The 24,465-nt window shown below is 39.0% G+C and overlaps 1 protein-coding gene across 12 annotated transcripts in view; it reads right to left on the bottom strand.

The window, feature by feature from the left end:
• Positions 1 to 24,465, bottom strand: part of NEDD4L (NEDD4 like E3 ubiquitin protein ligase) — a 371,293-nt gene that overhangs the window by 25,857 nt on the left and 320,971 nt on the right. For 10 of the 12 annotated variants that reach the window (XM_073343628.1, XM_073343622.1, XM_073343625.1 and 7 more), the window contains 8 exons: positions 22,141 to 22,218; positions 20,115 to 20,169; positions 19,969 to 20,025; positions 15,735 to 15,793; positions 7,082 to 7,147; positions 5,393 to 5,622; positions 1,639 to 1,760; positions 258 to 328 (listed from right to left, as the gene is read on the bottom strand). In XM_073343628.1, the coding sequence (XP_073199729.1) occupies positions 258 to 328; positions 1,639 to 1,760; positions 5,393 to 5,622; positions 7,082 to 7,147; positions 15,735 to 15,793; positions 19,969 to 20,025; positions 20,115 to 20,169; positions 22,141 to 22,218 (738 nt within the window). The remainder of the gene's footprint in view (positions 1 to 257; positions 329 to 1,638; positions 1,761 to 5,392; positions 5,623 to 7,081; positions 7,148 to 15,734; positions 15,794 to 19,968; positions 20,026 to 20,114; positions 20,170 to 22,140; positions 22,219 to 24,465) is intronic. The other 2 variants (XM_073343624.1, XM_073343626.1) reach the window with 1 other exon arrangement.

The raw sequence follows: 24,465 nt of genomic DNA, 5'->3' as shown, positions 1-24,465 counted from the left end.
AGAAGTTATTTGCAGTGTTGTTGTAGCCGTTTTGCCCCAGAATATGAGAGCGAGAAGGTGGATGAGGTAATATATTTTATTAGACCAGTTTCTGTTGGTGAAAGAGACAAACTTTTGAGCTCCAAGAGCCAGACCTGAAGAAGAGCTCTGTGGAGTACAAAAGCTTGTATCTCTCACCAACAGAAGTTGATCCAATAACAGATATTACCTTGCCCACCGTGTCACTCAACACTAATAAGTTTTAAGTGTTCACTTACCACTGACTCCATGTCTTTCAGTGTTATTTGTTTCCCTAGCATCATCTTATAAAAAGGCCTGATGAAGAAGCCTGAAAAAAACAACCCGAAGAGGCACAAGTAAATAGATTGACTCAGCAAATAATAACACTGCTAAAACCAGCACTCTTTCACACCTTTCAATGTCCCAAGGAAAGAATACGGAGAGAATTAGAAAAGAAAAAAATACCACATTGATATCAGATTAGCAAATGTAAAACAAAAAATTATAATCAGCAGCCACTGCAGTGTAATATATCCTAGTAGTAACAGTACAAGCATAGGTCATTTCTTGGGGATTAACAATCAGCTAAGAGAGATGACATCCTGAAGTGAAGCCAGGGGGCCGTTCATTAACCACAGCCACTCATTACAACAGTCCCTTGGAAGTGTCCTGTGTTACTGTTGTCATTAAAACTGATCACTATCCCTAGCCTTCCACAACAATCCACCCAGCATCCACATCCACTGTCATTCTGACAGAGTCCTTGGGAGAAAATGAGTTGAAATAGCACTCCAGCTGCAGCAGCTGCACAGAAAACCCATATTTTAGTATTATGTATTGCCTCAAGGTTATGATGTAGCTTGCGGCAATTCCAATTATTAAATTGTTAGAGGATAAAATCATTCAGGCAGCGGAGGAAAGAGAGCGTAACCTCCACTATCCTGCTCTACCCACCATAGGTCAAGGCATAGAATAGATTTGTTCCGGTTTAAAAAAGCATCGTATTGCTTTAGCTTGCCAATGGCAAAGAAATTGCCCTCTGTTAACACAGATACAACTGCTTAAGTCAACACGACTTTCCCATCTTTTCTGTAAGCACAGAGGACCAGTTCTCCACTCCATGGCAACAGATTTATGGCAGTGTAACTATCAATGGAGCTACAATGTAAAAGAGATAAAAAAGTCTGGAGAATTTAGGTCCAAGGGTTGAGCTCCCAATTTATGAGGTGCCATTCTGCTCTGCAAAGTGACTGTAAAAAAGACATTGTGAAGTTGCATGGTTTATTGTGCCTTAGTGACTCCAGATAAAATGGACTCAGTTTAGAAAGAGTCATCTTTATAATTGCATGCTTATTTCAGGATCCCAAGGTCAACCTGGAATATTTCTCTCTCACACCACACCAGTAATAAAAGATTCTACAGATCAAATTATATCCTCACTGCCACTTGTGCAACCTCACAGCCCTCAGCTGTGGCTGATTTGAACATAGGAAGCAATTCTGTAGGTGATGCGCTAACAGGAACAGAATGCAGCTCACTCTCCTTTAGCTATGCTGGCTCTGCAAGGGCTCACAGGAGTAAAAGTCAATAAAAATGACACATGCCATAACAACATTTATTATTTTTTTTTAAACTCACCATCTAATAGCTTCCCATGAAACACTGCCAGGCCAGCAACTCGTCCAATAAATGTGAAATAGGACAGATGATCTTCATTACAAAGACCTGAATTGGGATTAATCTGAAGGGTATAGTTGTCCCTTTTTTTTTTGAAGAGAAAAAAAAAACTGTTTAAATAATCAAGTAGTTGACTTCAGATACATTAATAAGCAATTTGACTTTGGGCCATCTATTTTCTATTTCTGCAGTCAAGTAGGTCAGTATTTAAATTTGTCTTTGTGTGCCTTAGCTGCTGCATTTTACAGATTGCTTACTGGGGTGAGGGAGTCAAAACTGTATTGTTAGGAATGTAAGAATCACCATACCAGAAGTGACTGACATTGCCACTTGTGTGATACCTGTCTCCAAGTGTGGTGAATGCAGGATAGGTGAGAATGGCATTACACCCTATTCTCCACCGTGCACCACTTCACCACAGGAAAAATGTTATTTTTCTTAAATATGTAATACCTCTATAGCCTTCACCAGATGACCAAACTGAGGCATGTACAAACACAGAAAAGGACATAGTCCTTGTTCTGAAGGGTTTATAGTCTAAGACATGACCTGAGCGAGTGATCAGGTTATGCCATGCAGCGCAAGGACTGCTGCTGCTGCTGTGATTTTATCATTCCTGTCGCTAAACCTAACAGCCAATACTATTCTTATTCATATAAATGTCTAATTGTTTAAAAAAAATCTTAACATCGAGATGGGCCATTGGCACCACAGCAACCTCGAGAATGAAGTGAGAATGTTCTTTCACCCAGTCTGTATGCTGGGGGAAAAGAAGGGCACAAGGACAAATAAGAGGAGAGCTGTAAAATGATGACACATGAACAGAAAATAATACATTGCTACGATAAACACAATGATCACATGACCGTTGCCACATGGCTGTTCACAATGTGAGTCCTGAACTCTCTGGCTGACAAAAGTAAAAATATTACACCCGGCCCCTGGGGAAGACAGGGTGAAAGCCTGGCTCTATTGAAGTCAATGGCAAAACTCCCATTGACTTCAACAGAACCAGGCTTTTACCCGAGAGCACTTAATATGACTATCTCTAGGAGTGTCCTCTTGTGGGCACATTGAATAGCACTGAGGGTATGACTACACCGCAATGTAAGCCCGTGCTTAAGCCTGGGCTCAAGCCTAACCCCCCTTGTGTCTACACTATTATTATGCTAACCCAGGGCTTGGATCCACGGTCCCAGGACCTGGACCCAGGGTCCCAGGACCCTGCAGGGCTGAGGGTCTGAGCTCAAGTTAAGCCACGACCTGGTTCTGAGCTCTATTGCTTTGCAGTGTAGATGCGGCCTCGCTTGACTTGGGTTCTAGGAGTCAGCTGGAAGTATCTCAATTCCATGGGACAATTTCCTTTGTCCTCTCTTTCTGAACAATCTGAAATCCACACTATTAAAAACAGAAGCCAATTCTTCTGATCACCGATCTGCAAGCACATTATCAGAGAGCCTCCTGTTCTGCAAATCGATCAAGCCTTTTGCAAAGCAAGCTGCTTCCTGCATGTTGAGCAGTAAAGATTTCCCACAGTGCACCACAGTCCTAGGGCTATGGCAGCCATATTTCGGTGTGTGTGTGTGGGGGAAGAGTAGGGACTCTGGGATATGGTTCCTTTGACTCAGGTCTGTGCACTGCAGTGTGGTTCCCAGAGCCCTAGGTTCAAGCACGGGTGAGAAAAGTCTTAAAATATGGTTAAAATACAACATAGATGCTGAAGCCCAGGATTTCCTATCATGGGTCAACTGATTTGAGTCCCACTAACCCTGGGTTTACACTGCAGCGTAGACATACCCTGACTGGCTCAGAAAAGAGCCTTGTATAGTTCCCCTTCATCGAAGGAAACGTTGCTGTGAGGACAAGCCTTTGAAAAAACTAGTGAAGGGAGAGGGAAATGTAAAAGAAGGTGGAAATGCAAGAGATCCTCAGGGGTGCAAGGTTCCCTGGCACCTGAGTCATAGCCAGAATTCCACCCAGGACCGGCTCTAGGCACCAAGCACGTGCGTGGGGTGGCACAATTCCAGGGGCGGTTGCGCTCTCGGAGCTTGGGGCGGCTAACTTTTTGCTTGGGGCAGCAAAAAAAACCTAGAGCTGGCCCTGATTCCACCTCTGAACAATACAGATTCTAATGATTAAGCCTGGGAGAGAACTAGAACTAAGAATACAGTACTTGCCAAATTTGCTATAAAGTCATTGTGCTAATACGACAATGGATTTATTAAAAAACCCACAAAACCATGGATAGATGCTACCTAGTTTATGTTCTTCAGACTGAATACAAATGCTCCCCAACTTACGCAATCGTTCAGTTCCGGAACACATTGCGTAACTCGAATTTTGGGTAAGTCAGAAACGTATACCCAACCATTATGCAAAAAAACCAACAAAAACAAAAAAAACCCACCTCCTATTTCTAGCTTATGTAACTTTTTCTGTAAGTGCGGATTTGCGTAAGTCGGGTCTTGCGTACAGATATACAGGGGAGTGCCTGTATATCTTGTAAGAGTTAAACAGTAATATGATCCACACAGCAATGGGGGACTGAATGACTACACTAATAGGTAAGTGATACTTTGGAAATATGAGTATTTCCAAGCATGAATTCTAAATTCATTTTATTACCACAATGTTAGGGGGAAAAAATAAGCTTCCTAGCAGCATAGGTTAAAAATGTTATCTGTAATGATTTCTCATTCCTGTTTTTAATGACAATTCTCACTTCAGTGGGATTTCTTGTTACTCTTTTTCTGCCAAATTGAATTTAAAACTTAAATAGTTTTTGTTTAAAATATTCATGCATTATTGCATATATCCAATGAATGAAAAGGACCTTTTCAAAGGCAAAAACGTTTCTGCAGCACTTTGAACTAGTCATATATTTTACAACCTTGTGCTTCTTATACACAAAAATAGAACGCTCCTTTGCAAGTTGTGCAATTGTTTAAAAAGAAAAGAAAAGAGAAGCTGATACACAGAATAAGGAATTTCTTGTTTATACAGTTCATCTCCTTTACAGCCTACTCAACACTTTTATTGGAAAAAAGTAGTGAACTCGATATTGACACCAAACACAGAAAGCACTGCCTGCAATAAACAAATCAATCTTTAACCACTGTATTAGTAGTTAAGTACATAACATGACATTACATAAAGGCACTTTGAGCACAAGGGACAGCTTCTCATTTACACTGATCTGGCAACATAAACGGGCCTTACAATGAGTGTAAATGTAATTCACTCCCACTTTAAGGCCCGTTTATAGTGCCAGAGTTGTGTAAAGGGTCGTTAGTGTAAACGAGAAGCTGGCCCACGAGAGCTGAATTTCAACCCAAACCCCAGAATTTGAAATGAGCAACAACCATGCATTGTATTGGGAGTGACATAAAATGAGTCCCTTCTCTTGTACCATTCCTTTCACTACTGCTAGCTAGTCGCACAAATGCCTACAGTATGTTGCCTTGCAAAACGATGTGGAACATTTACAAAACAATGAAAGTTGCCAAATAGATCAGAGCTGCAGTTTCATTTCAGAAGGTTTCCTGGAATAAGTAACAAACCACAGTATAGAGAGAGACATTTTACACTGGTCTTGGTTAAAGAACTTAAAAGTACATCACAAAGGAAAATCTAAGGGATCTACTACATAACATTTTTTTCTATCCAAATACTAATCTGGATCACTTACAATGGAAATATTTTAATGGACACTTACGTTGCTGAATATTCAAAGAGTCCATAATAAGGATTAAACATCTCCTTAGACAACAGGAAGAACCATTCTCTGGCCACGCCTCCATAGTCAAGTCCTTTTTCTGACTCAAATTCAATCCAGAGTCTAGCTTTTAGTACATCAGACCTCTTCACAGACATGATTCTTCTATAGGATTCCTCAAAAATATTATTTCTGTGTAGTTTCATCTCAAATCTGTTTGGTATATCAGCCTACACGAAAGGAGAAATGTCGATCTGAATGCATAGCCTACACATCATTGCTAGCGGTATTAAGATGACAGCATAGAGCAGTGAGTAACCCAGCTAAGGAATCAAAGGTTTCTCCAGCACCCTGTTTTCCAGAGCTTCACCCCCTCTATAAGACGGTAGCCTACTATTGTGTCTAGAAATTTTCAACTACCTTCAGGTATAAGTCTGGGCCAGCTCCATTGTAATGGCTCAAAGGTTTCCATCCTATTCTGCATATTAAAGAAAATTAGTCAACAGAAGAAGACAAATAGCAAAAAAGCAAAGGAGAAGTAAGAATGTGTGTGTGGAATAAGCAGAATGAAAATAAGGTGGGATGAACAGACAAGCGACAGGAGAGAAATTGGAAAAAAATGTCTAGTTTTCCTGCTAAGATGGGCTTGAAGCAAACATTTTTACTGCCAATTATATTGTTTAATGCAGCAGAAAGCCAATTGCTATTTGCAAAAGAAAAGGAGAACTTGTGGCATCTTAGAGACTAACAAATTTATTTGAGCATAAGCTTTCGTGAGCTACAGTTCACTTCATCGGATTTTTTCCACTGAATGCATCCGAAGAAGTGAGCTGTAGCTCACGAAAGCTTATGCTCATATAAATTTGTTAGTCTCTAAGGTGCCACAAGTACTCCTTTTCTTTTGCGAATACAGACTAACACGGCTGCTAAAATTGCTATTTGGTGCCTGAGAAGTGCAGCATTTTAATACAGTGAAAGAAGCAGCCCTCACAGATTTTGGATGCAAAGGTAAGGAGATATCATGTATAGCAAAAGAATGCCTCAGGACCCCCTGTAATCTGGTTATGGCTACCAAAACTTTAAAATCATTATTGAGCCAATCAATACCATAGGCAAGTTAGCACTGAGCGCTCGTCTCTTATTTTCACGAAGCGATTTTTAGTGCTGGTGAAAGATGTTGATGATTGAAGTCCTCTTTGTTCACAGACCCAATATACCATAAGTGGCAGCAACACCAACTTCCCCACTGCTCTGCCAATTTCCTGCGACAATGCTCTTGCACAGACCACCTCTGAGGTGAGAGGGAAGTCTCAGTCCTTATGCCCATTCAAGGCTTGGATTTTCATCTGAGCTTGTCCTCACACATGCCAATTAGTGCAAATGCTGAGGTGATATTAAGTTGTTACTGCTTCTTTGTTGCCTCACTGCTTTAATTGTCCATTTATAAATGAAACCCAGCCCTCGAGGCTCAAGTTATCAGTTTTGGTTGAGACTGAAAGCGTTTTTGATCCATACAGAAAAGCTTCAGTCAATTTGTTCATATTCAGCTAGCTGTGGTAGGACGAGCAAGGAAAACTGGTGAATGTACAGTAACAGAGTGCAGCACTGCTTATCTATTCTTGGGGCAGTCAATTGTTGTTTTCCTACCCTAAGGCAATTGGCTCCAACACAGGGCAGGCAATTACTTACCGGTTTCTTTAACTTCTTCCTGAAGTAATCATATTTCTGTTTGAACTCTCTGGAATAGGGAACAGCCTGAAAGAGAGAAAATTATAAATATGCATAATTGAATACATCATGCAATCTGACTACTGCAACCCCTAAAATGTTAATTAAAAATATCCAGCAGTTTAAAAATATGCTGTCTTAGTCAACGGTGATTTGCTTTAAATATGGATATTGCAAATAATCCTCTGCACCAACACAACAACTTTCACCTGAGGACCCAAAAACACTTTAGGAGTATTAAAACTTAACCCCCTCCTCAGGGGGTATTATCCCCATATTACAGATGGGTAATTTGAGACCCAGTGTCTCATAGCACCATATCATTTGAGCCCAATCTTCTGCTCTAACTACTACACAATCCTCTTTTTTCTGGTACTAGCAACAGAAAGGGTGAAACACCACCCGAAAAAGGGTAAGAAAAGAAAAAAGCAGGATTGATTCTCAGGGCCAACGTGTCATATTAGGAAGGCACAGGTGTCCTCATAAGGTCTTTTACATTATTTTTAATTATTTGCATTGTCATAGCACCTAGAAGCCCCAACCAAGATTGAGGAACTGAGATGTACAAACAGTACAGGACAATAGACTGCAAGCACTTCAACGCATGGAAACTCCTGATCCAAATCCCACTGATGTTAATGAGTGTCTTAGTAAAGACTTCAACAGACTTTGAAAGGAAGTATTCTTATCTCTCTTTTACAGAACGTCAACGGAAGTTAAATACTGTTAAAAAAAAAAAAAAAGCCCTTAAAATGGCCCTGAGAGCACATAGTTGTGTGCTGACAAAACTGATATTTGTGATGGGTGCTCTTTGTGCTCCAACTAGTGCAGAATGGAGAGTGGTGCACTTAACGTAAATCAGGCTTTTTGTCCATATGGGCAGAGGCATGAAATCGGCATGAAGAGTTCTCAGAAAGATAGGTTGGTCAGAATTCACTACTAGGACAGGGCTTTGAAAGATACGTACTTTTGTAAGGTAACTTTTTACAACTTCAAAGGCTAGAAGGAAAGAAGAAAGGTAGGAAATGGGAATAGAGTAAAATGCAGTTTGGGTATTAAAATCCACCATTTTGATATTCCCAGGCCTGAAATTCTCTTAATAGCACCAAAGGTAAGAACCAAACTTTTGGATTGTATGTGCGCCAATAAGAATGATTATAAAATTTAAAATTGCTAATAATGTTAACAATAATATAAATAATACACACCTTTATAACTCCTTTATTCCAGGTATTCTAAAGCATTTTATAAATGAAATTAGCTCCCCACACCCTAAGAAGGAATTAAGTGACATTGTATAATAGCTAGGGTTCACGTGAATCACCACTAGAGCGCAGACACCTCGGGAGAAGAATGCAGTTGCTATGTGACGGTCCGCAGAAACACCATGGAACAATTTTAGAACAGAAATGAAAAGCTAAAAATATAAGAAGGAATTTAGGTTGGAAGAAAATAATTAAGAGTTGGAATCTGAGAGCACCTTTATGGGAAATGACAGAAGATCTTTGAGAATAAATTTATTTATTTGGGTTTATAAATGTTTAAATAAGTCCCCTCTTGAAATTCTAGGAACTTTTCTACAGAAAATTACAATGCCAAATGAAATCAAGTAGAAGCTAACTCCACAGCAGGCAGTCATGACCTCTATGACACAGCTCAGTAAAAAAAAGTTAGCTCCATAGTGCAGTCTTTCTCCACTCTCCCACCAAAACTCCATGCTGGGAGGCAACAGATGCCTTAGAGGAGGATCTATTAATGGAGATACTCTATGTCCTAGTAAGGAGGAGAGGATGGAAGATGATAAAATTCGGGTAGGATCTGATGAGAAACAGCCAAATAAAAAATAGTCCCATTCAAATGCATCATGTAATGGCAGACAGCTAAAAAGTGACAAGTTTTCAAAGTGCTTATATAGAAACGCTAGAAGTCTAAATAATAAGATGGGTGGACTAGAGTGCCTTGTCTTAAATGAGGATATTGATATAATAGGCATCCCAGAAACTTGGTGGAATGAGGATAATCAGTGGGGCACAGTAATACCAGGGAACAAAATATATCGGAAGGACAGAACAGGTCGTGCTGGTGAGGGAGTGGCACTATATATGAAAGAAAGCATAGGATCAACTGAAGTAAAAAGCTCAGATGAACCAAAGTGTATCATAAAATCTCTATGGATAGTAATTCCATGCTCGAATAATAAGAATATCGCAGTAGGGATATATTACTGACCATCTGACCAGGATTGTGACAGTGACTGTGAAATGCTCAGGGAGATTAGAGAGGCTATAAAAATAAAAAACTCAATAATAATGGGGGATTTCAAATATCCCCATATGGACTGGGTACATGTCACCTCAGGATGGGATGCAGAGGTAAAGTTTCTCGACCCCTTAAATGACAGCTTCTTGGAGCAGCTAGTCCTGGAACCCATAAGAGGAGAAGCAATTCTTTATTCCAAGAGGTGAATAGAGCTGGACCCCTTGGCAATAGTGACCATAATATAATTAAATTTAACATCCCTGTGGTGGGGAAAACACCACAGCAGCCCAGCATTTAATTTCAGAAAGGGGGACTACACAAAAATGAGGAAGTTAGTTAAACAGAAATGAAAAGATACAGTGCCAAAAGTGAAATCCCTGCAAGCTGCATGGAAACTTTTTAAAGACACCGTAATAGAGGCTCAGCTTAAATTAAAAAACATACTAATAGAACCAAAAAGGGCCACCATGGCCAAACAACAAAGTAAAAGAACCAGTGAGAGAAAAAAAAGGCATCCTTTAAAAAGTGGAAGTTAAATCCTAGTGAGGAAAATAGAAAGGAGAAACTCTGGCAAATGAAATGTAAAAATATAATTAGGAAGGCCAAAAAAGAATTTGAAGAACAGCTAGCCAAAGACTCAAAAAGTAATAGCAATTTTTTTTAAAAAATATATCAGAAGCAGGAAGCCTGCTAAACATTCAGTGGGGCCACTGGACGATTGAGATGCTATAGGAGCACTCAAGGATGATAAGGCCATTGCGGAGAAACTAAATTAATTCTTTGCATCACTCTTCACGGCTGAGGATGCGAGGGAAATTCCCAAACCTGAGCCATTCTTTTAAGGTGACAAATCTGAGGAATGGTCCCAGATTGAGGTTATTAGAGGAACAAATTGATAAACTAAATAGTAATAAGTCACCAGGACCAGATGGTATTCACTCAAGAGTTCTGAAGGAACTCAAATGTGAAGTTGCAGAATTACTAACTGTAGTTTGTAACCTAACATTTAAATCAGCTTCTGTACCAAATGACTGGGGGATAGCTAATGTGACGCCAATTTTTAAAAAGGGCTCCAGAGGTGATCCCGGCAATTACAGGCTGACTTCTGTAGCGGGCAAACTGGTTGAAACTATAGTAAAGCACAAAACTGTCAGATGCATAGATGAACATAATTTGTTGGGGAAGATGTAAAGGGAAATCATGCCTAACCAATCTACTAGAATTCTTTGAGGGGGTCAACAAGCATGTGGACAAGGGGGATCCAGTGAATATAGTGTACTTAGATTTTCAGAAAGCCTTTGACAAGGTCCCTCACCAAAGGCTCTTAAGCAAAGTAAGCTGTCATGGGATAAGAGGGGAGGTCCTCTCATGGATCAATATCTGGTTAAAAGTTAGGTAACAAAGAGTAGGAATAAATGGTTAGTTTTCAGAATCGAGAGAGGTAAATAAAGATGTCCCCCAGGGGTCAGTACTGGGATCAGTGCTGTTCAACATATGAATAAATTATCTGGAAAAAGGGGTAAACAGTGAAGTGGCAAAATTTGCAGATGATACAGAACTACTCAAGATAGTTAAGTCCCAAGCAGACGGCGAAGAGCTACAAAAGGATCTCACAAAACTGGGCAACAAAGCGGCAGATGAAATTCAATGTTGATAAATGCAAAGTAATGCACATTGAAAAACATAATCCCAACCATACATATAAAATGATGGGGTCTAAATTACTGTTACCACTCAAGAAAAAGATCTTGGAGTTGTTGTGGATAGTTCTTTGAAAACATCCAATCTCTGTGCAGAGGCAGTCAAAAAAGCTAACCATGTTAGGAATCATTAAGAAAGGGATAGATAATAAGACAGAAAATATCATATTGGCTCTATATAAATCCATGATATGCCCGCATCTTGAATACTGCATGCAGAGGTGGTCACCACATCTCAAAAAAGATATATTGGAATTGGAAAAGTTAAAGAAGAGGGCAACAAAAATGATTAGGAGAAGGGAACGGCTTCCATATGAGGAGAGATTAATATGACTGGGAAAAGCTTGGAAAAGAGACAACTAAGGGGAGACAAGATAGAGATCTATAAAATCATGACTGGTGTAGAGAAAGTAAATAAGAAAGTGTTATTTACTTCTTTAAACACAAGAACTAGGGGTCACCAAATGAATTTAATGGGCAGCAGGTTTAAAACAAACAAAAGGAAGTGTTTTTTTCCACACAACACACAACCTGTGGAACTCCTTGCCAGAGGATGTTGTGAAGGCCAAGACACTAACAGGATTCAAAAAAGAACTGGATAAGTTCATGGAGGATAGGTCCATCAGTGACTATAAGCCGGGATGGGACGGGATGGTGTCCTAGCCTCTATTTGCCATAAGCTTGGAATGGGCGACAGTGGATGGATCACTTGATGATTACCCGTTCTGTTCATTCCCTCTGCGACACCTAGGTTTGGTCACTGTCGGAAGACAGTATGCTGGGCTAGATGGACCTTTGGTCTGACCCAGTGTTGCTGTTCTTATGATACTAACTCAGAAGTGTGCCTTCTACTGAATCACCATCAACATGCATAACACTGAGGTGGGTCCGGAAAGTCTCCCATTCAAGAACTTACCCAGCTAGACTCTACTTAGCTTATATACTTGAAGGAAATACAGCACAAACTGGCATGGGTACAAAAGTGTAAGGGAAATTCTTTAAAGCCAACCCTTTTAGCTAGTGGCCCCAGACCTGAAAGCACTCATTTGGACCAGCCTTAAGGCAGGGGTACAGCTAAAAGACGTCAATCAAAGCTCTTCCTCACCATCCTTATGACTGTCAGACCTCAAATACGAGAGTCATGTACAAAAACCCTTGTATTAAAAAAAAAAAAGACTGGAGTAATGGCAGTGGAAAGCTACAATCTGCTCCATGCCAATCAACTGGGGTGTGTGTGTGTGCGTGTGGGCACACGCGCGCAGGCCTCCTTAGCTCACCATTCTCCCTCAGATTCCATGCACAAAGGAAATTTACTTGGGGTTGGGAGCAGGGAAGAGAGAGAGAAAGAAGAGGGCACTTGGCCTTGACAGATCATAATAAAAAGCAAAAAATCCTTTCCTGTCACCTCATTACTTTCCTCTGCCCTCTTGCTTCCACAGGACAAAAGAGTAGATCTATCAATACAGTTAAAGCAAATGAGCAGCAGCTCTAAACACTTGAAGTATATTTCCATGAGGGCAAAAGAATAGCTCTGAACTCCAAAATGTCATCAGAGCTGCATATTCTTCAGTCATTCCCAGCTGCATCACAAATGCCAGTTCAGGACATGCGTCTGGGGGATAAGAATGTTTCAGATTGTCTTGAAGTGGGTTTATAATTGGCTGGATGTGGGTGTAAACTGGGAGGTTGAAATATGCCTGTTAGGTTGTCTTCCTTGTGGAAGATGAGATGTGAAAAGTTGAAAAAATCATTATCCCCTGATGAGGATAAGAATGTGACTTTATTACAGGAGTGAAGGAATCTTTTGGCATGCTTATTGTTGGCTAAATACCTTACTCACACAATGCAATATCCCTTTAGGGAATGTATGTACTTTATATGTTTGTAATAGCGTCCAGATACTATGATTATGCCACCTGCTACTAAGACAGTCACCACCTTTCCATAATGACTAGATATAGCTTTTATTTGGTTAGATATTTGGCTAAATAAATGAACACTAATTTCGCAGCTCCAGAATTCTGTCAGCAATTATCACCCCGGATAAGTGATGAATGTGAAGAGCTCCTCTACTCTCCCACCCCATCTCCTTCACCACCGCAGGCTCAGGGACTCAGCACAATACAGTGCTTCCATAGCAATCCAAGTCCCTAAGAACCCAAGGACTGAAAACCCAGATTTGACCTGAGCCCTCAGCATCACACAAGGCTGCTAGGCTCACATAAGCATTAAACTAAAAAACTCCAACATCCTATTCTCAGAGTTTCTTGCAGGGTCCTTAGAACTGAACGACTTTACGTGAAAGACATTCTTGGTGACCACGCACATGGTATTTGAAAAAGATCGGCCTATTGAGTGCATTAGGGGCCTATTCACATCAGTGATTAGTTGGAGTTTTTCTAATGCAGTAATAAAATTGTAACTTTCAGTATGATCAACTGGTAAGTTAAAAGTAGATATTATCTGCTTTTCAATATACTGACTGGTTACTGTTAAGGGCTAAATGATGGAGACTTAGCAACATCAGATAAGTACCAAACGCAAATGGACCAACCATTTAAAAAATACCATTAATTGGCTTTTCCCCCTCTCCTCCCCCACAGATAAAAACTGAGATGGCCAAAGGATATTATGATCCCAGGGCTCGATTCTGTGCCACTGAAGTCAAAGTTTTGCATTGAATTTCAATGACAGGGTTTTTGAGAAAAATACATAATTACCTACAATCAATGGTGAGTAGGAAGGAAAGGAAGAGCGAACAGTGAGTTGGGAGAGCGTAGCTTCGCAAGGGAACAGACTGTATACAAACTTAGTTTTAAACTCAATTCTTGTTCTTAACCTGATGCTCAGCTAGTATAAATTGGTGTAACTCCATTTTAGCCCAAGTTACACCAGCCAGCAATCTGGTCATGTATCTTGCTTCTTTTATTTTACTTTTTCAATTGTCTTCTGTTTATTTTGATAAATGTTGAGGCACCAGAGCAGGAGTAGATGAACCAGAGGAGCAAATTCTGGAAAATGATCTGAAACATGTCTGAGGAAGGGTTTGGAGAGTGAGTTAGCCTGCCACACAGGAGAGGGAGGATGTTCAAGGCGTAGGGAATGGCATGAAAAACAGGCACTGAGTCACAACTGGGAAGTGAGAGCATAAAGTGTAGAAGGTAAGACCTGCGGTGCAGACAGAGGCATTACTGTGCAGAAGTCTGAAGGGGAGGATATGCAATTTCAGCTTGATGGAGGAAGTGCTAGGAAGCCAAGGAAGAGTTGCTCAGGGAATGGAGGATTGTTATGTTCTAAGCCATAGTAGAGGAAGAGGATTTTAACATAGAAAAGATGTGTGAGGAAAGAGTAAGGGAGGCCAGAGGAGGAGTCTTCACTGCATGCTGACAAAATATATCCAGATTTACATTTTTAATGCCTACTTCTTGGATGCCAAGAGCAAGAAAGTAGCATCTCTTATGTTGTATTAAATTGGATATGGCCTCTGCATGATTTCTATCCTGGAGTCTCATCACCACAAAGTCTGTTTCCTACAGTGAAAAATCTGCCTTGGAAAAGTACTTTTTCTACCTAAGGATGATCTTAGTAATGAATATCCTTTAGAGACTAACTTCATTGTTTCAATTTGGTGGAGATGGTTTCTTGTTGCAGCTGCAGAAGAATGGAAACAGTGACAAACGAAGGGGTTTTAGCAAGTCAAAGTGGCAACTGTCCATCTGTTAGCCATGCAGTATCTGAACAGATGGGATTTTCATAAGAGGAAATAATGCAGCAAATAATACACTCTGATCAGATACCTAAGATAAATCAGAGTCAAGATTATGGAGTAGTCAGGGATTTATTGGGAGAATCCACTGATCAAATATTTTTCCTAGGTACTTAAAGGAAGAAATTCCTTTATGTTATAATTGGTAGAGACCCACTGATCAAATATTTTTCCTGGGCCCTTAAGGAAGAAATTCCATTATATGATAACTGGTGGAAGAAAGGAAGGAAATTAGAGGGCTGGCAAGCTTCCAAATCTGGCCATCTGACATGGGGAGGTCTCAGAAGACACAGAGATTGCCTCTATCTATACCAGGGGTGGGCAACCTTTCAGAAGTGTGTGCAGAGTGTTCATTTATTCACGCTAATTTAAGGTTTTGCGTGCCAGTAATACATTTTCACGTTTTTAGAAGGTCTCTTTCTATAAGTCTATAATATATAACTAAACGATTGTTGTATGTAAAGTAAATAAGGTTTTTAAAATGTTTAAGAGACTTACAATTAAATTAAAATGCAGAGACCCCCCCGGACGCCAGGACCTGGGCAGTGTGAGTGCCACTGAAAATCAGCTTGCGTGCCATAGGTTGCCTACCCCGATCTATACCATACCTTGTCTGGCCCTGGAACAGTGGGCAGGACTGGGGTGCAGTGTGCTCTGTCAATCCCCAACTGGCGTCCTGTTGCTTGGGACTGCTGCCAGCAAGTCAGAGCAACCATAGGGCTGTTCTAACTTGTGCTGCAGCAGCACAGATTGACCTAGAAAATCAGCTGTAAGCAGCTACATGACAGTCCCTACTGCCCTGAATCAAGTGGATCTTGGCACAGGAGAGAGTTTCAGCCATAGCATTTAATATATGGCATTCAAAACCATTAGCATACATAATACTTACAGGACCAGTAATAGCAGGGTTCTGCAATCTGGGGTCTTCCCACTGAGTAATTTTACTATCTGTAAGTTAACAAAAGAAATCATACCATTAGTTCTCTTCTACCACCCCATAAAATCATCCTTTTAAAAAATGTCACTTGCATCCCACCTCCCTGCAACATCCATAACTTAGTACTTCAAGGTTAGGAAAGAACTGCGTACAACCCATCCATTAAAACCCCATCACACTGTTTAGTTGGGAACACTCATTCAAAAATGCAAAACTACCGTATAATCCAGTATACTCACACTGCTGTTAAAGATCTATAGTGTCAATATTTAAATTATAAACCCCTTTTCTTCAGGGATTTATAACTTGAGCTTGAAATGCACTTAACTCAGATTAGGCAAACAAAGGTCTTGAGCACAAAAGGTAAAGACAAGCAAAGAACCCCTTCAAATGCCAGATTAAGTTTACTAAATTCAAACTTTTTGTGTGTTCTTGTGCAACTTTCAACTACATGCATCTCTTTATCCAATTAAAATGAAAAAAAAATTGACAAGAGCTCACACTATGATATGATCAAATTATTTTTTATAAATTTAGAAGAAGAAAGAAACAACAATTTAAAAATAAAACCTGAAATAGAACTGGGAAGAAATTCCCTCCATTCCAGAAAGACACATAGACCCTAGCTACTGATTTTACAAACAGGTTAAGAGTGCACATTTTTGCCTTCCCTTATGAAGTTGTGGCACAAGGGAAGCATGTTCAATTTTGACCAAAATGGCTCCTGCCAATGATACAATAGCAACACAATGTGTTTGCATTTGCAGATTTTTAGAGCATTGGTAGGGTAATGGTTATACGGTATTATAGTGATATTCTCCCTGCCTGCACACAGCATATTCCAGATAAAAATCTAAACACAGTAGAACCACAATGGAATGATGGTATCACAACAGTAAGACAATGCTCCAAAAACCAAGTAGATTACCATCTGCAATGGCAAAGTCTAAGTCATCAATTTGCTGCCCTAGTTGTGGAATAACAATCCTTGTATTATGTGTACTGCTATGCTTTATCATTTGTACGGTAACAACTGTGATCAAGCTCCCCCCCACACTTTTTTTAAGTCCCCAAATTTCTTGCCTGAAAGATCTATTGGTTTTTAATATTGATTTAATTTTAAAATGGCCAAAAAATAGATCGGATTGTGAAAGCTGAAGTTTAAAACAACGTTTCTGAAGAAAGTGTTGAGAGAATAAAAAAGGGTGAAAACTGTGGCAATTTTCTTATTTGTTAATAATTATTTAATATTAAAATACTGTTTCTGTATTTCTCTTTATGCATCTTAAGTGTATAATGGAATGCTTATGGAAGGCGCTGGAGACCAATGTCTTCCACACAGCCTGGGCAGATATAGCGAGTGTAGGTGGACAGAGACAACTAAGTCATTTCACACAGGCAACCGAACAGCTTTCAGATGGAAAATGACATTTGGTCATAATACTGACCCAGCTGAACTTGAACCAGTCTTAGGGAAAGAAAAGCTCTGTATCTTATGACCAATGCACTTCCCCTTGGAGGGCTTGGAAATTAAAATATTTATGTATCATTATTAAAAGGAATGTTTTAAAATAATCACTTCTGAAATGTGAAATTTCTGTTTGATTTTTTTTAATCTACTATTTCCACAAGTGACATTCAGGATTCCTACAACTGAAAGTCAATTTTTCTTTATTAGTTTATGCTGTGCATTTGATAGCACTCAGTCTTGTTGTTCCCCAAGAGTCAGTTTCTCTGCTGTTTGTTTGCACAAGCCTTTTGCACTGTAATAGGGGAGAGAAAAACATTAAGAAAATAGGACTATAGAGCTGGAGAATCACAAAAATTGTGGGGGGAACCAGGACATGAATAGTACCTGAATCTATTAGCCCTTTAATAGCGTTGGCTGGATTTCAAGTTGATGGTGTACCATTAATTTAAATAATCACAATCTTTTACACAGAAATGTTTTAGAATGATTGGTACTTTTAGCAGGGCTGCTGCTTACTGATCCGACTCTCATGGCCAGATATCCCTTTGCAGCAGCCTCCCTCTGTTGTCCTTCAGAGAGATGGCTCCTGATTGGCTGAAAGAGAGGGGAGCCTTGTCCCACCCTGGAGGGCTCCTGATCTCAGGCCCTTAAAGTGTTGATTCTGGGTTTTCCACCCATCCAACTCCCAATTCCTCAGGAGTGCCTCCTTTCCTCCACTACCATTTCCTGGGCCATTGTTCATTCCAACTCTCTGAATGGGGTCTTCTGGCCCCCTCTTCTCTTAAAGGCTACGGTTGCCAACCCTCCAGGATTGGCCTGGAGTCTCCCAGAATCAGCGTCCATCTCCCACTGACTACTGAAAGCAATCCAGGAGATTTTAATAGGCTATTTTAAGAAAAGGACATTATATCATGTTGAGGGGGGAAAAATCTCTTGGAATAGCCTCAGTCAGAGTTGGCAACCCTATAAAAGGTCAGTATACCCCGTTATAGTTCTTTAATAACTAGCCACTTTAACTGACAGAGGACTGTGAATACAAGAGATGTTGATGATCAGTTGAGTGGCTAGTTAATGGGGTACATTGTACATACTGTTTCATAAACTTGTAATTGGGACTTATACATTTATTATTTTATTAATATATATGAAACAGGAATATTACAACCATATCCTTACATTACTGCAATTGTGTACTGCATGAATATCATGTCATTATATTCCTTAGGAATACTGTGAAGACAGATACTATTATTAATATTGGGCAAGCCAAGTCACTGAACATTCTGCATAGTCTTTTGCTTAATATTGAGCATGAGGTTATCGCAAAGAAACTGGAACAAGTCCATTGTGATACCATTGATTTCACCCCTGCTGCTTGTCCACTGGTAACCACAGTGATGTAACAATGTGAGAACATGGGTGTTTTCTGGAAACAAGTATCACCGGGAAAAAACTGCTTTTTGCAGTTTGCCATCTGCAAAGCCAAAAAACTCCTGCATTTCAGGAGAGGGAATTGAGGGAGAAATTTCAAATAAAAAAATGTAAAATGTTTAATAATCACTAAAAATTCACTAGAAATCTGACTAATGTATACATTAAATTTTTCCTTTATATTTAGAGACAAACGTATGCTCAAATAACTTTAAGGGTCTGGCTAATTAAACTATTGAAAGACAGGGAATTACAGCAAGTGTAAATGTGACACTGTCTTAAATCAAGCTCTTTTCTTTTCTTGGACCCCTTGATAACAGGAGTTCAGGATAAATTGCTAACCTTAACTCTAAGATTCCATACATTTGTTGGCTAATTAAAATAATTAATAAAAGTGCAAAGAGCACTAAGAATTCCATAGTAATATTTGGAACAGGTTAATCTTGTTCTCTGCAAAGAATCTATTAGTTCAATTCCTTATTTCAAAGCAGGGTACCTCTTAAAAGCTAAGCATGCAATTTAAAAAAATCGCAATCTGTTTTACAGACAGTTTTTTTAAAATATAGAGAATAAGCATAGCAGTTAATACTACTGACACTAAAATAAAGTAAAAACCTAATACTGTCAAACCGGTAGAATGGTTTAAGATTTTAATTTTTACAGGTTTTGTGCAGCTATCCTCCCCACTTCCAATTTTTCTAAGGATATTTCATTGTCTCTATATTTTTATGTGAGGATTATCCCCATTAATAGGAACCCCTTTCAAATAAACCCGGCTGAAAGGTAAAAAATCTTCTATTAGACTGCCACTTATATTCAAGCAACAAAAATCCACACACTTGTTCCGAGATGCTGTATTAAGACAAGTCTACAATGAAACATCACTTACACTGGAACTTCAATAACAGAATTGGATAGATATTAACGGGGTGGGTGCAATAAAACATGCTACAAATAGAAAATAAGGTCAGAATTGGCATTGCCACAAGACCTTTTTAAGGAAGTGGGAGGGAAAATTACTTATCAGTGTTATTTCTTCCACTGCCTACATATGGACTTGTGGATACATCATCTTTTCTCATCTTATTTTCTATTCCTAGTGTGTATTTTAATTTATTAAATAAGTGCAAATAAGCCATGGGATCATCAACAACAACAAAGAATCCAAAATATCAGCAAAAACAAAGAAAACCACAAAGAAGAAATGTTAATGCTTCACAAGATCAGAGAGGGACAAAGCTTGATGAGCCAATTAAAAGCAAGCTTTTGGTGAATATACAGTACCGTATGAGGGCACTAAGTCTCTGGTATCAATGTCTCCACATATCAACACCTGGCTTCCTAAATGAAGAGTAAAATTATAAAGCTTTCACTTCAATATTTATTCACTCCCTTTGTCTACCTGCAGTAGTACCTAGGTGCTTACTTACTATGATCTATATAAAATGTTCTTCCATCCAAATGGATTCTTTCCTCCCAACCAGGCTGGAATTATAAAAAAAAAAAGAATGTTATTTAAAATAATATTACTGTATTACTGCACACGGCACAGAGAAATACATCACCTACATTTACTTAAGCTAGTTCTTTTTTTAAAATAAGTTAGAAGACACAGAACAATCACAGAAGGCTAACATCAAAGGCCAAGAAGTTAGCAAGATTCAAAGAGGGATTGGATGTTTATATGGATAGCAAGAGTGCCCAGAGTTATAACAGTAAATACTAAAAAGTTTTGGAAGAGATGTGAAATCTGCTGCTTCAGGGTTTAAGGCAATCAGTAAATATAAAGGACAGGAGGAGATCTTCATAAGGGGTGGATTACCCCAATAGCTACTTTATGTCGTGTTTCTTGAACCCCTCTTTAAATCATAATGTGTTGGCCAATATCAGAAACAGGACCCTGGACTAGAAGGTCCATGTGTCTGATCCGCTATGACAATCCTTATGTTCCTATCCTCCCACCAATGGAAGCAGAAGACTTTTAGTACACCAAGCACCATTCAAAACCACCACCTACTCCATGTACTACCCCTAAACCTACTCCTACTCCATGATGTACCTTCTACATCATCTTCAGCCTTTTCTACAACAAAAAGATTAAACTATTTTAATTTCAATCTGCTTTTAAACAGGTTTAGTTAAACTCGTGCAAAAACCTATGCAAACACACACTAGTTTGATTTAAAAATGGCTTGTTCCAGTTTACCTTAAACCTGTTTCTGATCAACTTGCACTAAATGATATAAGCAGATTTAAATGATATATATTGACTTAAGAATGTCCAGACAGCATTTTGCTCAGTTTAAACTGAATCAATATAAAAATCACACCTTAGTTAAATGAGTGCAACTCTGCATGTAAACAAGCCCCCCCCCCCCCCCCCCCGGGGACATAACTGCACACCCAATTTACATGAGAAAAATGCCAATAAAACAGCCTCCTGCACACCTATCTTTCTTTTAAAACTGCTTTAGTCTTGTGTTGTAACCAGCTAACAAATTATTGTAAAGGTGTTAAACTGGGCCTACACTAGGTGCTAATTGGTATTTCAAGTCAAGGTAACGAATGAATTCCCTAAATTGATTTCAAAAACATCTTTTTGGTAGTCAAGACAGGGCCAGTTAGACTTCTTCCCAGCTGGATTAGATGCTGAGAGTGTTGGTGGAAACCAGGGGCCTGTCTCCGCTAATGTTTCCAGTGTTGCTAGTATCTTCCTCAGAGTGTCGACAAGACCAATGAGCACTACTGACATCAGGCACTGAATCAGAAGCACACGAAGAAATCCAAAATGTTCAGATATTACTTTCTGCCTTTAAGAGCAAAGCTTTTGATCAAGATAGAAAGTCTCTATAATTTACTTTGATTATGAAGCAAAGCAACAGTGTACTTTGGTTACTAATATAATCCCAAGTAACATTTGCATCACAGTGGTGGTTTTCTATGTGGAATGTAGAAGTGTCATTCAAAATCTAAATTAAACCATACTGCACACCACCTACTCCTTCTCCAAGACAGAACAAAATATTAAGTTAGATTTGTGAATGCCAATAAAACAACACAGGCAAAGAGATCTGCAAGCTAACTGACATAATTAATTCATAAATGTTATTTGATTATAGGATGTGCCCTTCCTTAGACCCCACTGATTCAAGCTTGTATACTGTTTTAGTTTTCACAGCAACAACTTTTAACCATCCAGTGTCACACAGCCAATGATAAAGACATGGAGAAAGCTTCTGCATTCCTTGAACTTTCAGCTAAGCTAATAAGTGGTTGACCACTCCAAAAATGTTATTAGCAGGCTCTGGAAAGTGTATTCCTGTCACATTACTCAGATCACAATGTTATATACACACAATACACAGATTCACATACAGTATATGCAGAAAGTAGTATACATTCATTCTCAAAAGAGGTCTTTATGCATATAGTAAAATATGTCAAATTGATACTCACAGGAAGAGGGCCCAAATCATTAGGGTTCAAAGAAGCTTTTGATCTCAAATGCACTGGAAATTTCAGCCGTGGATCTTCCTGTAACATAAATACAGCACTGTAAATCCATAACAATTTAAACCACAAAGATGCTTCTTATTTACAGATATAATATGGTCCGTTAGATCAGAGCCAGTTCACTATTTATTAGTTTTCAGGACTCAAAACAGGTAACAATAGCTGTGTGGAAATTCTCTATTATTAGATATTTCTATCAGCTTATAAAAGACAGTCAAACCAAACTGCAGAGCTAGTATTCCATGTAATAAAATGAGGCACTTAATTGCTTTAAATGGATTAAGAGATATTATACATTGTATGGTAATACTTTATATGAATGCTTTGTCACCATTAGTAAGTCAATATTCAATCCAATAATACTTGTATAGCATAACAAATTGCCACACAAGCACTGCCAAAGTGCAAACCTTCAGGCAGCTATGAGAGTTACATACAATAAATCAGACTGGGATTCACAATGTGTTTGGGATTCTACACCTTGTGTCCATTTGTCATTGTTGTCCATTCTTGATTTTGTCAGGTTGCTACATAGCATGCCGGCATCTTTCTTTTCTCCTAGGGTTATGCACACTGTCATCTCCCTTGCTGCACTAAAAATCTGGACAGAAAGTTACCATGGGAAACTTCCTTATGAAAGCAAGTCAAAGTCCATATAATGCACATACTCAGATAAAAATGGAAGAAGGGGTTTTTTTTAGACTATTATGAAGGCAAGAGATGGTTAGCCCTATGGTACATTCCTTTTTAAAAGTTTTGCACTTGGCCAACTCAAAACTAAGAAAACTGTGTGCGTCTCAGCTTTTACACTGTACTCATTACTATAGCATCAGAACATTTTCTGGTAGAAGGAGGTGACAATTTTGGCCTAGAATTTTTCATACTATTTTTGAATTGGTACATATTTGCAAGTCATGTCAAAGGCCAGGTATGGGTGTGTATTTTCTTTTCATCTCATTTTTTTCCTCATCGTAGTATTTTTTGTTACAGTTGCTAACAGGATAATAGCTGTTCAGTTCTGCATTATTTAAAAAGCAGGAAAGAGAAGGAAAAATATATCTTTCTATAGTGCCTTCTTTCCCCAGGCAAAATACAACCTTAACTTCACCATTTGCCACTTCATGATGAAACCAGCTTCAATTCTTTATTCCAGATGCAGACCACAATAGTATCACAGGTCCCTATTTACTGAATTTGTAAACACACTAACTTGTGGTTCCTGGTACAGAATTTCTTTTTTAAAATAGTCATTACTTTACAGCACAGCTAACCAGGTCCAGGAATGCTCACCAATTATCAACAAGCCGAGAAAGCAGTTTGGCCATGTTAAGATTAATAGTTTCTAATATTTGTGTGGGTTTCAAATATTGTATTCAGGTTTGTGTTTTTCCAATGGCATTTATAATGGCAAAGGGAGCCATGATGATGCAGGATCTCTTCCTCCCTGGATATTTCATTTTCTGGATGTGTAGGAAGTCTTCTGGGAGCAGGGCATTCTCCAAGAAGGCCCTTATCCTTTGGAATGTACCCTCTGCATTGTTTGAGACTGACTGAATCTATTGACCTTCAGGAGACAAAAAGACAGGCTTTTACACAAGCTTTTAGGGAGGGGGATACTGCTTGACAGCTGATGTTCAGGAATAGTGGAGTATTTCTGTTTTCTGCACTGTATGGTTTATTTAGTGATTGTTGCATCACGTGGGACGACTGCTAGATTCTCTCCGTCTATAATCAATTCTAATTTAAATAACTAATGGAGGGTTTAGAGAAAAATATGCACCTTTCTGTTTTTTTTATAAATTTAGAGAGAAAAACTAACCGATCAGGCAGGAGAAGGCCATATCTCTCACTTATTTTGGAAAAAACGAGGAAGAGGAAGAAGAGCTCCTTATGTTCATATCACTGTATAGACATTAAATTAATGGCTGCCTGGATCCAAACAGTACAAATAAAATACCACAAGCAATCTAAATAAAACAAAAACCCATGGAAAACAAAGATACAAAAATATTTGGGCTTACCCAAATACTGCAGCACTTAAACTAAGAACCATCATTAGAGGCTTCTAATGTAGATAGAGATTACTTGGCACCAGCATGACATATAACAAATAAAAGTGCACAGTATTTAAAACTGAATCCAACCAGCAGCAATTACATTGCAGTGATGATGTGGAAAAGCTCGAGTATTTCATTACTAAGCTAGCTCAAATTACTAAAGTCATAGCTTGGACTGACAAGGCACAGTGGCTCCATATGCTAATCCATT

Source organism: Lepidochelys kempii, chromosome 5, assembly GCF_965140265.1.
Source record: "Lepidochelys kempii isolate rLepKem1 chromosome 5, rLepKem1.hap2, whole genome shotgun sequence".
NCBI classification, from domain to species: Eukaryota; Metazoa; Chordata; order Testudines; family Cheloniidae; genus Lepidochelys; species Lepidochelys kempii.
This window is presented reverse-complemented; position numbering and strand designations above follow the sequence as displayed.